General features: G+C 42.0%; 1 protein-coding gene across 2 annotated transcripts in view; it reads right to left on the bottom strand.

Moving 5' to 3' along the window:
- Window positions 1-17,354, bottom strand: part of ate1 (arginyltransferase 1) — a 77,534-nt gene that overhangs the window by 23,898 nt on the left and 36,282 nt on the right. For both annotated transcript variants that reach the window (XM_079559780.1, XM_079559779.1), the window contains exon 10: window positions 12,053-12,152. In XM_079559780.1, the coding sequence (XP_079415906.1) occupies window positions 12,053-12,152 (100 nt within the window). The remainder of the gene's footprint in view (window positions 1-12,052; window positions 12,153-17,354) is intronic.

Here is a 17,354-nt window from a genome sequence, read left to right as displayed (position 1 = left end):
GGGGCTGGAGCGGCCGTTACGCCTGCCCGACTACAGACCGCGGCTAACCCACTCGTATCAGCGCAGTAAGACCCTAATCTGAGGGTCTGAAATCCCACCGAAATCCCAGAGGATCAGCAAGCGCAGTTGTGTTTTCATTTAATATAGAACAAATCTAGGGAAAAATGTGAGATCGGAGGATTTCAAAGAAGTTTGGAAACGTGAAAAACTTGCCTGGGTGGTGGAATGGACTAAAGATGAAAATAGGTCATAAGAAGCACAGTTTACAGTACAGAATATTGAACATCAAAAGGACACTGTACAGTATCTCGAGGTAATAAAGCTTTTTTTTTTTTCACTGCCATGAAGTACCCTCAAAATACAATGATCAAACAACAAACCTGAACCCTGATTTTTATGGTTTACAAACTCAAAACACGGGAGCGAGTAAATGTAGCCCCCCAACAACTAGTTTACGATTTAAAAAAATGCTTTATAGTGAGATATGGACAAAGTAAATTTCATTCCACTACAAGGAAGAAGAAGTTTAAAGAGGGGGTATTATGTTTTTTTCAATCACATAGCACCAGTCTATAGCACACTACAATGATGACGAAACCTTCTTCTGTTGGTCTGTAAATGCAGTAAATTAGAATAACTGCCTTGTATAAAATTGCTCTCTAAAAATGGTTGTAGGGAATGTCTTGAAATAGGCCTCTGTCTCTTTAAGAACCTCTGACCCTTTCCGACACGCCCCCTCCACACGCTGTCTGTGGCATCAGTGGGGAGGGGGTTCTGCTGAGGAGCAGTGGTTGGTTACTCGGCTGGTGACAAAAGCTCGGAGGCGTCTCCAGGAGGTGGGGGCGTTCCTAGGAGGACTCAGGTAAACCTATCCCTAAAATGGCTGCCATCAGAGTTTTTACAGATTACTCAAAAATACGTGAATGTGCCAAGGCAACACTTCAGGCATGTTTTTAATGAGGGAATGACATAACATGATGTAAAGCTTGAAAAAGTCGATTTTAATAATACCCCCCCTTTAAATACTAAGATCATCCATCATTTGTATTACAGAAATGTTGGCGTCCGTTCTACAGCACTGTGGGGTCAGGAGTATCTCTCAGTGACACATTTTATGCTTCTGCAGGAGTGTAGGAAACAGTTCTGCATAAATTCTTGTTTGAACGACTTCAGCCGTAAAAGAGATGATTGCAAGCCCAATTTAAAACTCACAAGTGCTTCAGAATATGATTTTACTTTCAATAGCAATTTCTGTAATGTTGACTGGCTCTTTGTAGGCACTTATCTCAACACTTTTTCTGTGCCAAAAATGTGAAGCGGACATTCTGAGACGGCGTAAAGCAGCTGGGGCAGGTTTGAAAATAAATAGAGGAGAACTTAATGGCAAGGCAAACACCTCACACTGGCAGCAGAGGGCTCTGGATCTGCTCAGTCTGACACCCAAATCTAAACTCTCACACACAGCCTTTTGACCTCTGTGCCCCCTCGCCCCATACATTTAGTCTGGAATACGTGTATGCAATAAAGTAAAGCAAGGGAATAAATTTGACTTCAAGTAGTTTTATGGAAATATACAGTACCTGACCCAAAAAAAGTCAGGCCAAGTCAACAAAAAGGTCACACACATATTTCGTTGGATCGCCTTCACCTTTGATTACAGCACGCATTCGCTGTGGCACTGCGCAAAACTTTCTCCAGCACATCCAAAAGAACCTCAAACGGGCTAAGATTTGGACTCTGTGGTGGCCAATCCATGTGTGAAAATCATGTTTCTTGCTTCCTGAACCGCTCTTTCACAATGTGAGCCTGATTAATGCTGGAATTTTGGAATAGGCCCGTGCCATCGGGGAAGAAGAAACCCATTGATGGAACAACCTGGTCATTCAGGATGTTCAGGTAGTCAGCTGATCTCATTCTTTGGGCACTAGAGGCATCTTTCCACTGAACACGGCTCTAAAGCGCATGCCACAATCTATGTCACGTATCAACTCTACCCGGTACACCCTTGTTTTTCCACTACACTACACAACCGCAGTTGTTGTGGACGGTTCCCCCACAGAGGAGCAGGCTGTACAGAGCATCATTAGAAATTTTGTAAGCTGTGATAAGAACAAATGTGGACAAATGCTGCCTTCAGGTGGGAGTTGTGGAATCATTCAGGAGGTGCCAAGGAAAATACTACAGAAAAGAAGCAGCTAAAAGACAACTATGAAGGTAAGCAACATGCAAATGCTATGCTAACACCAGCTAAAGCTACGCTATCATCAGCTAAATATTGGCCAAATCCCCTTTTAGAACAGCGGTATGATGTGAAATATTAAATCCGTACGACCTGCATGTTAATAATGAGGGCTGTCCTCTCTCTTGTTTGCCAATCAGACGGAAGCGTCTGTTCACGTCACGTTAGTCTTTTGAGGTCTTTCTAAACCGTGCCGAAACTAAGGTGCAATTCTCTGCTACCTTCCTCACCTCTGGCTCAGCGTGACACAGAAGTCTAATCTCTCATTTTCAGCCTCTTGACCTTCCCGCCCTTCACTCTCTCTCTCCTCCTGCCACAGCACTGCAGCTCGCCCGACCCGACCCTCTGAACTCTGCCCCCTCCGGGACGCCCCATCCTGTCAGCACTCCTCCTTGGGGGGGTGTCCCGAGCAGTGGTCCAATAAGTGGCAGCCTGTTGATGATTTGTTAAAAACACAAGCGGGTCGAGACAGGAGGGACGATGAAGCATTAAAGGAGAGAAAAATTATCAAAAACGTTGGACAAATGTTGGCGCTGAGAGGTGCACTGTTGGTGGTCTCCTGTCGAGTGAAATCAAACAAGAGCGTTTCTGTCTGAAAGGTTTCAATTTAAGGCCGGGGGAGGAGAGAGGAGCTGGACTGTGAGGAAAGTATGCCCTGGCTTGTAAATCTTACAGAGGGAGTGAAAAAGGGCCCAGTTGGGTTTGATCTGATTTGGATGGATTCCGCCTTTCTGCTTTTTCATGGAGGGTTGTGGGGAAAAACTACAGGCCAAGTCCATCAATCCAGACCGAGAACCAGAGAATGTAGATGTGCAGGTACATTTCAATCAAATCGTAAATAAATATAAGATCTCAGAGATAGATTAATACGGGGGTTACACCACTTTTTTAACGGCAATCAACAAAATAGCATTTGTACAATCAGTGACCCCATACCTAATAATAAATGACTGTTTCTAACAATATCAAGCAACAAAATATTTAAAATATGGCAAGCTACTCTAAGCAAATTAATTTACCTCATCGCATTACTATATGTCACCTTCGAAACAGTGAGCTAACTTTGTCCCGTAGAAGCAAAGACGAGCACCGCACCTTCCTCACCTCACAGTGCACTCCCAACACACCCCTCACTTGCCTTTGTATATAGCAAATAAAGTATCAATATGATTACTTTGCAACATACTGTATGCTATTCTGCTGTGAGGCAAAAATGATAAATGAGATTTTTGTTTCCCCTTGAAAGCATCACCCGGGCTGCGTGTGGAGGAGAGTGAGGGTATGAGGGGGGGACTCCAGGTCAGAGGGAGACTACAAAGCAGAGTTTACTACTTACACTACTGCTGAAAAAAATATAGAGAATAGCTTATAGAAGCTTTAAGATCTATTTCCAAATTTATTTAGTTATTTTGATCCCAAAAATAATAAAAATCAAACATGTTAAGGTTATGGTTAAGGTTAAGATGCCTTTATTGTCATTAAACAACTTTGATGCTGCTGGAGCAACCTGCAACCTGAATTCTCCTGTATTGTGTATGATTTGGGTAAATGCTAAATCCATCCATCCATTTCAGGTCGTCGGGGCAGCTGTTGGAGCTGCCCAAATCACATTGCACCAGCCCCTTATTGCTCCTCCTGCAGGTGTTGGGCCCATGGGAGGACGGCCTCATGGTTCTAACCGGACCTGTTGGTCTCTCATAAGGGGCTTCTGAACCGCTCTTTGTCTGACCCGTCACCGAGGACCTTTTTGCCATGGGAGACCCTACCAGGGGCACAAAGCCCCAACAACAGAGCTCCCAGGATCACTTGGGTGCTCAAACCCCTCCACCACGTAAAGGTGGCAGTTCCAGGAGGGGAAAAACGCTAAATACAAGGTGAACTTTTCTTATCACCCTCAACTCAGTGCCTTGTGACCCTATATTACAAGCTAAATATTGCTGATTTTGCAAAGGCATGACCCAGACAAAGCCCACTTGTCTTGCCCTTTCCACGGCTGCAACGCTGCTACTGGCAAAATGCTTTGAGCGATTATGATTTTCTTAGGGAAAATAAGTGGAACAAAATAAAGACTTTGGCAGAAGAAGTAGGTCTGTAAACACACGCGTTTTCAACATGGAAGACTGCACAGTAACTTTACACCCGTGTATTTGAGCAAAACTGACTTGGCGCGTCCGAGAAACAAACGAGCACCCGCAACAGCCGCTGCAGAAACACAAACCCTCCTGCCCCCGGCCTAGTAACAACATCGCACTCAATGACCTAAATGTGACTGAGCATTATTTCTTTTACCACTGACTGGATCATATCATGCCCAAAAGTTCGTGCATTCCATCTCAGCCCATCTTTCATCTGAACCTGCATGGTGGTGGAGCCCATTGCACAGACACTGAAAGGCAGAAAGGCAAACAAAAAACGTATAGACAAAAAAGGGGGTTGGGCTCAATATTGTCCGGACTTGTATGACTGTATGAAGCAGACGGCCACAATTGAGGCAGTTTACTGTAACAATACAACCCACACAAAGGCTCTATATGTTCAACTGTAACGTAATAGCAAGTCACTATAAGGATTATGGTTGATAAAGGGCAACAGAACAACACATCGAAATGCAAATGCAACACCAGACACAAAAGGCTTAAAAATTATAGCAACAACAGTGAAAGAGGGTTGATGAATAGCAGGACTGTACAAAGGTCAGATCAGATCAGTTGCTCCCAAACTGTGTAGAATTTTTTTTACAGAGAAATATGAAAAATGTATGTAAATGGAAAGCAGCAAAGGGAGTGTTGCACCTTCACAAAATAGTCTTCTAATACAATGACATAATCGTTCACTGATTTTGAATATTTAGCTATTTAAACTTTATTTTATGTTGTAGGAAGGTGCTTGAGGTTCTTGTTTAAAGGCCTGTCAGTGGAGAGTAGATGAGTTTGCTCTGGGACAATCTTATGCACACATTTGTCTTAAAATGGGACAAACGTAGAGGACAACTATACCTATGGGGGCAATAAAGAACATCTTAGTCTTTCCTTATTGTAAAGCTTACCACTCCAAGTTTATATTCTTCTCCTCCTGTCCCACTGATATATAGTCCGTGTGAACTACCTTATGTTCTGGGACAGTGGCTGCGTTTGGCCCACATACCTGTAGTAAACTGTGTAATGTGCTGTTACACACGTACACAGAGTGGGTTCACTGAGCCCTGAGGTGCAAATAAAGCTACACGGTGCACAGTCCTGATGGCCCTGACAGTTTTTCTGCATGCCGTAACCTGCGACATCAAACTCACAGATCTATTACTACATGTTTTTTGACAAAGCAATGATTCAAGAAGATGAGATAATGTTTTCGCTTATGAAATTGAATGGATGAGTTCAGTATGCACAGAAGCACCGTCGTGCAGGTGCTGCATGGGTTTGGTACACGCCTGCGGTGGGTGCTCTGTCACGTCTAATTGAATGCAGAAGCAGAGCAGGTGACAGAAAGAGCCTACGGGCAAGAGAGGTAATTAAAATGTTTATGAAATGTTGGGATCCAGATTTATTGCAGCCTAAATATTAAATTCAATAAAGAAAATACATTGCCTAACCAAAAAACATGCCACAAAAAAAGGTCACACGCTCCAATATTTTGTTAAACTTTGATTACAGCATTGGCATTGTTTCAATTAGCTTCTGCGATGTCAAAAGATCCTGTACTGCATTCATTTGTCACCAATATCTTGTATTGATGATGGGAGAGTGTGACCACTGAGCAAAGCCTTCTCCAGCACATTCCAAAGATTCTCAATGGGGTTAAGATCTAGACTCTGTGGCGGCCAATCCATGTGTGATAATGATGTCTCATGCTCTTTGAACCACTCTTTCACAATGTGAGCCCAAAGAATCCTGTCATTGTCATCTTGGAATAAGCCCGTGCCATCAGAGAAGAAGATGTTCAGGTTCTGATCTCATTCTTTGGGCTCATGGTGTTGCTGATCCTAGACCTGACCAACTTCAGCAACAGCAGCTCATAACAGTGAGTTTAATCCAGTTCGCAACTTTTTTGGGGGTCATATGTCTCACTTTAAGCCGCATGTGTTAAAAAATACTGAATCAGGGCCAAAGCAAGGTTAAATTGGAATTTAATTATTACTGAAACAGAAATTCTGCACATTTTGTTCTGCACAGATGTTGCTATAAATTGCATCATCTTTCAATATAGAAATTGCGTCATCTAATACACCTACGATATTTTATGTTTTAATACGAATTTTTCCGAACTATTTTTGCAAGGTTGGCAGTGTGCACCTGCTTTAATTGATGTGCGAAGTCTATGTTTTCATAAGAACAAATGTAATTTCCGATTTCTGTGGCCATTATACACTAATTGTAGCCAGCAACAGGAACATGGACCGGAATAAAGTAGTTTGACTAACGCTGAAACCAACAGATGCCAGCTGACATGCATGGTTAAAAGCACAAAAAAAGAAATCAATTTAGCATTTTTCCAAATTACTGACACCTGATGGATTAATCTCATTGAGACCCTCTGCTCATGTGGAAAATGGTGGTTGGTTACAGGACGGAGTGCTCTGTGACAGTGTTTGTTGTTTGAAAGCGGGGAGGAGTCGGGATGAAAGCGAGCGGAGGTGCAGCTGCCTCTAAATCGCGCTTTAAAAGTCACTAAAGTACCGGCGGGAAAACGAAATTAACCTTTCATCTTCCCTCCTTTTCTCATTTGGCACACACTTTGTCACTCCTACTTTTACTCCATCTGTCTCCTCATTCTGCTCGGTTCCTTTGCTTCGTCCTGTTGGAAATTTTAATGGTTTCCTGGGCTTGGAGTGAGACATTCTTTCACAATAATAACAAAGGTAAGGGCCACTTCATGTAACCCCCTCATTGCTGTGGCCAGTGCTGCTCCGGGCCGCTGTGGTGTCTATAGGGAGCACTTGAAGAGCACTTGATTGGTCAAGACCAGGTACTGAGGAAGGGGAGGGTGCAGGGGGAAGGCTTCAGCATCAAAACATACTGCAGATTGAGGAAACGGAGAGGTATCATAACATTCACAAAATAATACAGCTAATAATGGAACTACAATGCTGCAAGCTTAGGGAGTATACTGCAGTGTTTCAGATAAATCAACTTTGTGACACAAAACACAATTTTCACATAAGGAAAGGCCACCACAGAGTCCCATTGAGAATCTTTGGGATGTGCTGGAGAAGGCTTTGCACAGAGGTTCGACTCTCCCATCATGAAGACAAGATCTTGGTGCACAATTAATGCAACACTGGAAGGAAACAAATCTTACGAAACAAAGCTAAAGGTGGTTGAATGAAATGACCTTGTGTTATTTGTGGTTTCTCTTTATTTAGCCAGGCAGGCACTTACTTACTTATTGCTACCAAGTAGACAATCACAATCAACAAAGTTTGATCTAAGGACACACTGTATTTAATAAGAAATAAATAGAATGCACATGGTGGGGCAGACTTTACACAAAATGCAAAAAAAGATCTGGTTGCACCTGCAGTGCACTTGTCACAACTTGATTTCTTCAGGGTCATAAAAGCAGTGCATTTGTGACTCTAGGCAATTTTGACATTTAAAGTTAATAGCTTGGGACCAGAACTTTGCACTTGTAAAGCTTCACATGTTGCAACTTGACGGCTTATTGAGGCCATCCTTAGACATTACATTCAGCGCATTGGGTAACTTTAACTCAAACAACAAACAAGGACACATCACACACAAAAATGACTTTGTTTTGACGCCAATCAGCAAGAAAAATGTGAGCTTCATCTACGTTCTTCTACTTGGGGTACCTATTGGGTACCTCAGTACTGACATTTTAAAATTTGAAACAATGTCTCTGCAAAGATAAGACACTATGGATTGCAAGATTGGGATTGGTAAAAACAGCAAAAACAAAGTTTCAGCTAACGGCATGCAAGTAAATCCATGGTGTCATGGCATGAGGAACACACTTTGAGAACAGATCGAGTTGGGGGATGGATTAATGGGATTTAAAAATGTGAAGGATGTCAAGGAAATAAAGCTAAGCTCGCCTTAGCAGAACAAGAAATGACCAAGGTGAATGAAGCAAAAACACTACTCCCAGGTGTGTTTTTGACAAGGCCAAAGGTTCAAAAGAGTCGATTTTGCATGGTATGCCTCGTTTAAGAAGGCCAATGTTTGAGCTAGCGGCTTAATGTTTCTGTGTGACATGAAAGCATCACTTTGACACCGCATTAATCCACAGATAGAAGACACAGACAGGAGGGCTAGCGGAGGTTAGCGGAGGTTAGCGAAGGTTAGCGCTGGAGTGACAGAGGCCAGGACCTTTGAGCTCATTTAGCGCCCGACAGTTTCACCTTCTGCTCCCTCCGCAGCTCCACATCGCACACTCATCACACCCTCAGCCAGAACCCGAGTCGCAAGAGCCAAGAGAGCAGGCCAAGAGGCAGGGGCAGGATGTCACGTCTGGCCCCTCAGCCCACCAGCCAAACCAGCGGGGCTCTGCATGTGGCCTGTCCCGCCCCGTGGAAAACAAAGGAGAGGGTCTGACCAGGCCAAAGCCCCTCTGATCCTGGATGGACTCCAAGTTTTCTGGGGCATTTAAAGACATTTTGGACACTCGACAAAGCTGTGGCTGGGTTCTTAATAGTACTTTAAAGAGCAGTGCCACATGGGGCGAGTACGGCGCACGAATTTGAATGAATTGAATGAATTTTAATTTAAGTGATAGATTTATTTATTGAACTCAGAGTGGAACATTGAAAGAATTTATTCATTGAAATGTGATAATTTCTTACCAAAGTGCTAGTAATTAAAATGTCTTTCTTTTTTGAACGGCCAATTATAATCCTCTACCCAGTAATTTGCATATTGCACTGGCATAGATTTTGCACCAAATGCCCATCCTGATGCAACACTCCCCATTTGTCTTGGCTTCAAAATCAACAATGGGGGAAATGATTTAGTCTATGTGACTTAAAGCTACGTTATTTTCTGGTTTGAATTGTACGAATGTCACTTTTCTAAATGTTTTGTATGTGTGCCTTTAGGTCTATGACATTGCATGACAAAAAGGTGCACCTTATACGAGCACAGGCTGCAAAAGATGACTTTAAGAGGCTAAACAAACAATGAGACAGCTCAGGTAAAAGCTCAAGAAAGTGTCATCTTACCCCTTCTTTTTTTTAAATCCATAAACACTATACAGTCAGCTGAAAACGCCCCCCACAATGCACCTGGTGCCTGTTACACAAACAATGCACCACTGTTGCTCCTCGGGGACAGGAGACTACTGTAGGGACAATGGGCTGAAATTCCACTGAGGAAACTAGTTTAAGCATATTTACATTTTGCTAAAACACCAACAATTGCAGGTCTCTAAACACAAAGGCCTTGTCAAATGAACACTGTACATCGACATTATACACCAGGCATTCATGGTATATAAATATTTATCAACTTCCATGCAAGAATATGTAATAAAATAATGTTTTGAGTACAGTATAGCAATTGTATCAATCTTAAATTATTTTATCACTTAATACAATGGCAAAAATGTTAATATCTTTATAAATTTTCATCTTCATTTTCCTAATAATAACATGTGTTTATTAGATAACCTGACATAAATGTCTGAGACCCCATGAAAAAACTACCAGTGTACTCCTCATTGGATTTTTGTGGGCCGACCACTATAAATGGGGTTGGAAAGACTATTTCAATGTCTCTTGTAATTAGCCTTTTATTGCCCAAATAGCAAAGTGTGCAAACATTTGTTACTATAAGAGTGGAAATGCAGCTTTTGAACTACTGGTCATTAAAAGTAACAGGCCACCGTTTTTACATACTGAGATAGGTCTTACCTGAGCTTAGACGAGTTGATATGTACCTGTCTGGTCTCTGTGTGTGCCCTTAGTCACGCAAAACGTGAAAAGATTAGCATTCGGCCTCTCCCTGCATATTCCTATAGCTCCAAACGGGGGTGAAGTTGGAACTACCACGCTCTTCCACGGGCACGCACAAAGACCAGACAGGTACGTATCAACTCATCTAAGCTCAGGTGAGAACATATTACAGTATGGAAAAAGGGTGGCCTGTTCCTTTAATAGTCGATGATGTTACACATGCAGCCAAAGTCCCATATGGTAAATGCACGATTTCTACTGTAAGCAGAATTGAAGCAGAATCAGGCCTGGACAGAACCAAGAAGGGAGACCGTGTGAGGTTACCAGGTGCTGCAAGCTTGTGAAAGAGTGTGTGTTTGTGTATTAGCTGCCATGCGGCGTAGCAGGTTTACATGCATGAATCTTGTGTGTTCATAACATGCCCTGTCCCAAGTAAATGAATAGTAAGTAAGTAGAAAGTAATGATAAAAATAGCATATGTTGTTGTGTCCAGTGTAGGGCCGGTGAGCAGTGGGACGCTGGGAGGAGTGGTGTCTGAGTGGAGTCCAGCGGAGTGCCAAGTGCTGCTGTTTAGATCTTTATAAAAGCACGGCTCAGACCTCAGCTACAGAAGGTGGTTCAGCCCCAGCACAATACAGGCAGTATGGAGGGGCCACAACAACACAGTATGCCTGCGCATTAATGAACTCCACAACTTAATATGCAAATGTGGACTGACACTGAATGCTCGCTGCAGTGCGCACAAGGTGGGAACCAGGCAACCTCCTCACCCTTGTACAGAGCTCCTCCACAAGTGTAAAACGCAGGAGTGGGGAGGGAGAGAAAAGACACATACATGAGGGCAGATGAGGGGGTGAGGGGGGTACATGCCATCACACGGGGGGGGCAGGAGCTGGGGTAACAGAGCTCGCAGGCACACAGTGACATCGAGATTGAAAAAAGGCGCAGAACATAAGCCCATACGCAGAAACTGGGCAGAGGGACAATGCGGAGTCCCAAAACAAGATGTAAAGGGATAAATAGTGGTGGCATACAGCCATAAGCTTCAACAAGACGTCCCAACAACTCCGGGCGATGGGAACATTTTATTCAGAACGCTCTGGAATAAAGGAATTAACAAAAAAGTGACACAAAGAGGAGATGAAAGAGGATTTTCAACCAAACTACAATCCACTCAAAAGCAGCTCTTGTGTTTTAAAAAAAATCAATGAATAATAAATGAACATTGCTAATAATTTTTCTGTTTTGTCATGAACATTTTAGGAAAGGTCATGAATCAGTAATCGTGGTGCTGATTCAAATGTTGATTAGAACTCTTTGAATGTGTTTTAGAAAAATCTCAGGAAGAACAAAGCGTTTCAGAACAATATTCATCATCCTGAGATACGAGGGGAGTCGTGGGCTCAATGATAAAGAGCATTTACACAAGGGCCAGCTCGAGTTAGAGACAAGAAATGTGTTTATAGCCCACACAATGAAACCTATTGTTACAAAAAGATATGCATTTACCTTTACATTCATCTAGAACCAGGCCTGATATCCTCCGGAACAGCACCAAGTTCTTTCTTTCTTCTTTATAATCTTTCTTTCTTTCACCCCGTCTAATACTTTTGCATAGTGCTGTACATGTAGTGCATTCAAGTGACCTCTCCTTAAACCTCTAATGTCTTCTGCAGCCTCATCTCCTGTTCTCTCTTCCTCTCTTTCTAAGTCAGTCTTTCGTTATGTCACAGTCTGGGCCTAGTGCACAAATGGCATATATGTACAGTATATATAACCATTTTTCATTTCATGGCTACAATTGCTGCTTTAGCTGTTGTGACAAACCTTGATCAAGAGGTTGGACCCTATATACCCATATAGGCCCATGTCCTACAGTATATAGAGTAACAATGTGTGGTGCGTACCTTGTAGCGCATCTTGGGGCAGGAGTGGATGTAGAAGCCCAGGTAGTAGTAGCAGAGCTTGGGGGACTGTTTCTGCAGCTGTCTGGTGAAGGCAATCTCCCTGCAGCAAGAAACACACACACAAAAAAAAGGATATGCTTTTAGGAAAGTAAAGTTTTCAACATTTTGCTTTCCTTTGAAATACAAGAGCACCTCTGAGTCGCGGAACTTCCACAGTCTGAACTGATAGATGCACACAGCAGACATTTCAGCTTAGTTCTGCAGGAAAGTGACACTCAAATCTGATTTTATCTGTAAATTATTTTGCCGCTATACTTCATGAATGTCTAAAATTGAAATCCCGCTTTTGACCTTACTTGTATAATGTTTTGCAATCAAATTAAGTTGTGCACAGAAAGTCAAACAGCTAGATTTGTAGCAGCCCAAAGGTAAAGCCAAAACAAGAGCTATGCAAATAAGTATATTAAAACAATGTCAATTACAAACCAGGGAGGAAAAAGAAGATTTAGCACAGACTGACAACAGTCTGAAGAAGTAAACAGCCTCTTTTTCCTCCTTCTGATTTCATTACACAAAAACAACTGCTTTGCTTCATCCACACTGACCAGAAAGAAGCTGGTGAAAGAGGCTAAATCTCCTAAAATAAAGATTTAGAAGGCGGGCGATTTACGCAGCTCCTTCAAATACAGTAAATGTCCTGCCTCCTTTATCCCTCCTTAATTGCATCCTTTTCCTCAAAGCCTCCTTTTCCTTGCCCCGTTTCCTTCACTTTTCCACAACTAAATTCCAGTCGTCTTTCTTTCCCTGTTTTTGTCCCGCTCTTCCATCTAACTCCAAAAAAACCCACTCAATTCCCCTTTTCTAACCACACTTAAGAGCTTGGGGGCCTTAAAATAAAATACCGAAAAATAAGACATGGGACAAAGCCGACTTGGGACGAGGCGGGGGGAGAGAGAGGTACAGGAATATAAAGCAGGGGGGGTGAAGCAGGAGAAAGACGGACAGAAGAGGCTGCTAGAGCGAGGTGCTGGAAGGTCACCCGCTTGCTGCCAGGTTCCTGGGTTCCCATCCCGACACCACAAAAGGGCCTGAATGGAGAAAAGGGGGGTCCCGAGGAGGAGGGGAGGGGGCTCATTCACAAAAAAAAAAAAGACTTGCCCCCCCATGACACCCCCTCGGCAGCAGCTTGAGCCCGCCATTATCCCCACTTCAGCCATCTGACACTCCAGCACAAGCCAATTATCAAGCCACCCTGCCCCTCACACCGAAGTGCACACGGCTCAAAGGGACGGGCCCCGTAAGAGCGCATACCATGAGGTCCTCACGTGCATCGGAGCTACAGATGAGGGCAGACGGACCAGCAAGTAAAGCAGACTGGGAAACAAGCGATAGAAAAACAACCAAGGGAGTATGAGGCAAGATGCATGGACAACTGTCTGGTGGAAGTCCCAAACATCATTTTTTTTTTTTTATATTGTGAAATGCCTTGAAAGATCCAAAACAGTTATTAACTAGATGTAAAGCAATCAGGTTTAAGAAAGTAGAGGTTATTTCTTGGGAGTTTAGATCACAGCAGCACACATGGAAGCGTCCCAGTGAAAGTGATCCTGTGCGGGACCCAGCTGTGTTTCCTTTGCACAGCCCCAGGCTCCTCTTTATGTCACTCTCCTCCTCCTCTCTCTCTCTGGTCCCCGCTCTGTTTTCTAAGCCTCTCTGTGTAGAAGGGGCTGTGGTTTTCTAAGAAATCCCTCAACATCTCCCTCTTCTGTTCCTCCGGGTGAAGAACATGCACTCAGAAAGAGCTCGTGCTTTGGATTGAGTTTTCAACATGTAAAGAGTAACACCCCCCACATTATAAATGTTTTTTCTCTTCTTTATCTAAAACAATACACAAGTGCTTGCTGCACAGTTTCTCAAAAACAATGTTCTACAACGGAAAATCCCTGAATAACTCAAGTGGCAAAAACAAACTTATTTACTCAACACTTTGAGGCCAGGTGAACTCCCACCACCTGTTGAAACCGCTTATGTGTGAGCTGCTTTTTGGTAGTTGTTTGCAGGAAAACATGATGTTGACAATTTATGTGAGTAAAAACACCGAAAGCACAGATTTGTTGGGTTTTGCCAAAAAGCCTCGGGAGTGTCCAGACTGGATGAAAGAGTGGGCGAGTGAAAAACAAACAGGAGGATTTCAGTGACTTTTCCGAGGCCTCCCTGAGCACTCCCTGTTACTCTTGGACTGGGAAAACTGCAGAGGATTGTGGGATTGATGACCAGGCTCTTTCCCTCCAGACAGTCAGGACAGAGCCTTATGGAGATGCACGATACCGGATTTTGTCCTTAAAAACTCCAAAAATATTTCATGAGCTGAGTTTTGTTTGACTAAAAATAATTTAAAAAATAAAATCAAAACTGAAATATCACAAAAGACAATTTTAAACCGTGGAAAAAAAAATCAACGGATAAATAAAATATTTGTGTCGGTCATATTTATTTAAATTTTGCGCGATAAAGAAATTGGCCAATAAAAGGGGGTATCACGCTTTTTGCAGGTATTTGATAATAATGTTAAACATATCTTTATCACCATCTTACACTTTGTTGGTAAGAAAATGCCATATTGATGATTAAAACCACTGCAACAAAATATTCAGTAGTATCACTTACTGAACGATATGGACAAAATTTCACATCTTGATATTCATGCCAGATATCTCGACATCGATACGATATGATATAACTACGGGTTCGGTGAAAACCAAGAATCTTTCAGAAAAATAAAAACATAATACAAAAGAGTGCAGTTTGATTGATGAAAATCTATATTGTTAATATTTTGCTTTTTCGATTTTAATGTTTTGAATGTTCGTATCTCGATACCAACACGATAACGATATATCATTCACTTTTCGATTTTCAAGCAATCTTCCCATAAGCCCCTTCCACGTCCCTCTTGCTCTTCCGTTTCAATAAAGAAAGGGGGAAAATAGACCTCCGGCCTGTGTGGCTGTAGTAAACTCTGGCTAGTGTTTTCACTTCGTGATGAGATGAGCTTAGCAAAAGATTGGGGAAAGTGAGGAAAGCATTTCCTGGATACATAGGACCTCAGGAGGAGCTTTTCGGGAGCTGCCACCATGATGCTAAGAATAGTCTGCTGAAGATTCAAAGATTACTCAAAGATGCTTGAAACACAAATCCAGGTTTGTTTTTGATGAGTGAAAAATGTTGTAAATTGGTAAAAAGCACAAAAAGGTTGATTTCGCATAATATCCCACCTTTAAGTATCAATATAGCTATGAGATTTAAATATTCAGATCAAAGAGCAAATTTCAGACATGCCCAGAGGCGCTGACATTTGAGAAAACACTGAAATTTGAACTACTAAATGAGATTCACATTTTAGAACATGTGTAATATTAAAGTTTTAAGAGTTGCAGTTATAGTAGTAATAGTTCTCAAACTGCGATTTTGATTTGATTAGGATAAACACAAAAAAAGTATCTTCAAAGCCTGAACCTTTGTGTAGAATAGTGCCTTAAAGCATAATCCAAATCAATAAGAGTCACATACTGTCCTCTCACCACCTGTAAACGCTACCTTTGAAGTCAGGATCCCCCTCAGTGCACTACATCTGCACAGAAATGTTTTAAAAAGCCCCTCTCACATTATTGGGTTACATTTTACAGGAAAGGCTGGATATGTGTCCCTTTGCATGTGTGTATGTGATCTCCTGTTTCATTTTGGCACAGAGCGCTGCCGTCAGCTGAACCGCACAACTATCCCAGACTCGACCAATGCTGGCATTTTTCTGGAAACTATACAGCGTTTATAGTGTACAGTTGGACAAAGCAGGAATTTAGGAGATGGGAAGATCAAAGGAAAGAGTGAAGGCATCAAAAGACTGGGCGCACGGGCAAAACGGGGAAGATTTAAGAACCAAAAGAAGAAATACAGTTTTACAACAATTTTTACATTTGCGCATTGCTAAAATAGCAGTGGGAGGCAATTAGACATTCATTTTATAAGCGTCAGACTGCTGGGGTTTGGAGCCCATTTAGGATTTATTGCTAAAAGCCAGACATTATATTTTTACTTGGCTGCGCAATCAATTTTTTAAAACAAAACTAGACTCAAGGACAGACTCAACACTGCAGCCGCTGACAGACACGAAGCCCAATAAAGCCAGTTATATCTACTTTATTAAATAAGTTACCAGCTGCTCAGCGCTCTTTTATGGTCCGTGCAACTGTGCTATAAATGCCATGACAACCATATGAGAACAAACTACATCTAAAAGACATGTCAATTTTAAGTCATAGGACAAAATATGTTAGGTTTATGACAGACTGATTAAACCCAAAACTAGTGTTAAACATACAATATGTAAGTACAATTTAACACTTTGTTCACGGCATCGGTTACAACAATCTGTAATTCATATCCGTGCCAAAGTTTGAGGTCACCCAGGCCAGTTCTATAGCCTCTCTAATCACACACAACAGTTTTCAGCAGTGCTAGCATAAATTTAATTTTAATTTTCTAATCATCAATGAATTACCCTTTAGGACGATTAGCTAGCACAATTTACCATCTGAACACTGGAAATGCGCCTCTGCAAACCAATGTAGGTATTCCATTAAAAATCACCCGTTTCCAGCTAGAATAGGCATTCACATTAACAATGTATAGAGTGTATGTCTGATTAATTTGATGTTATCCTCATTGAAAAAAGCAGTGCTGGACATGTTAAGTGACCCCAAACTTTTGAACGGTAGTGTCTATATTCATAATTTATATTTGATTACATAATTGAGGCTTAAATGTCCTGGGTACCTAAGCATTGATGATTTAAAAAAAAAAAAAAAAAATGTCTATCTAAAGAGAAGACAGTAAGGAATGAGGAACTGGGCTGGTCAGGAGTTTGAATTGGTCTGAAGCGCTTTCTGCAAGAGGGGGAAAAAAAAAGTGAAAACAAGCTTTCACTTTCAGCTTATGAATTGCTAGCAATTCCATGAAAGCACTTTGAGGGCAGAATTACTCACTGATGATGGATTACGGGACTTAAAGGGGCTAGATGCAAGTTGGCCATTTTATACTCACTACTGCCACCTCAGGTCATACGTATAATTGCACCTTCTATATTCAGCTCGTGCATGAAGGCAATTCGGACTTGAATTAACACCTTTTTGAGTGACAGTGCAGGATTTTAGAAGCAGTTGTGGTGAATAGGTTTGAGCTCATTCTATACCTTAGGATATTGCTGGAACATGTAGGGAGAGGAAAATACATAATTTTAACATTT

This window comes from Gobius niger, assembly GCF_951799975.1.
Source record: "Gobius niger genome assembly, chromosome: 7".
NCBI classification, from domain to species: domain Eukaryota; kingdom Metazoa; phylum Chordata; class Actinopteri; order Gobiiformes; family Gobiidae; genus Gobius; species Gobius niger.
This window is presented reverse-complemented; position numbering and strand designations above follow the sequence as displayed.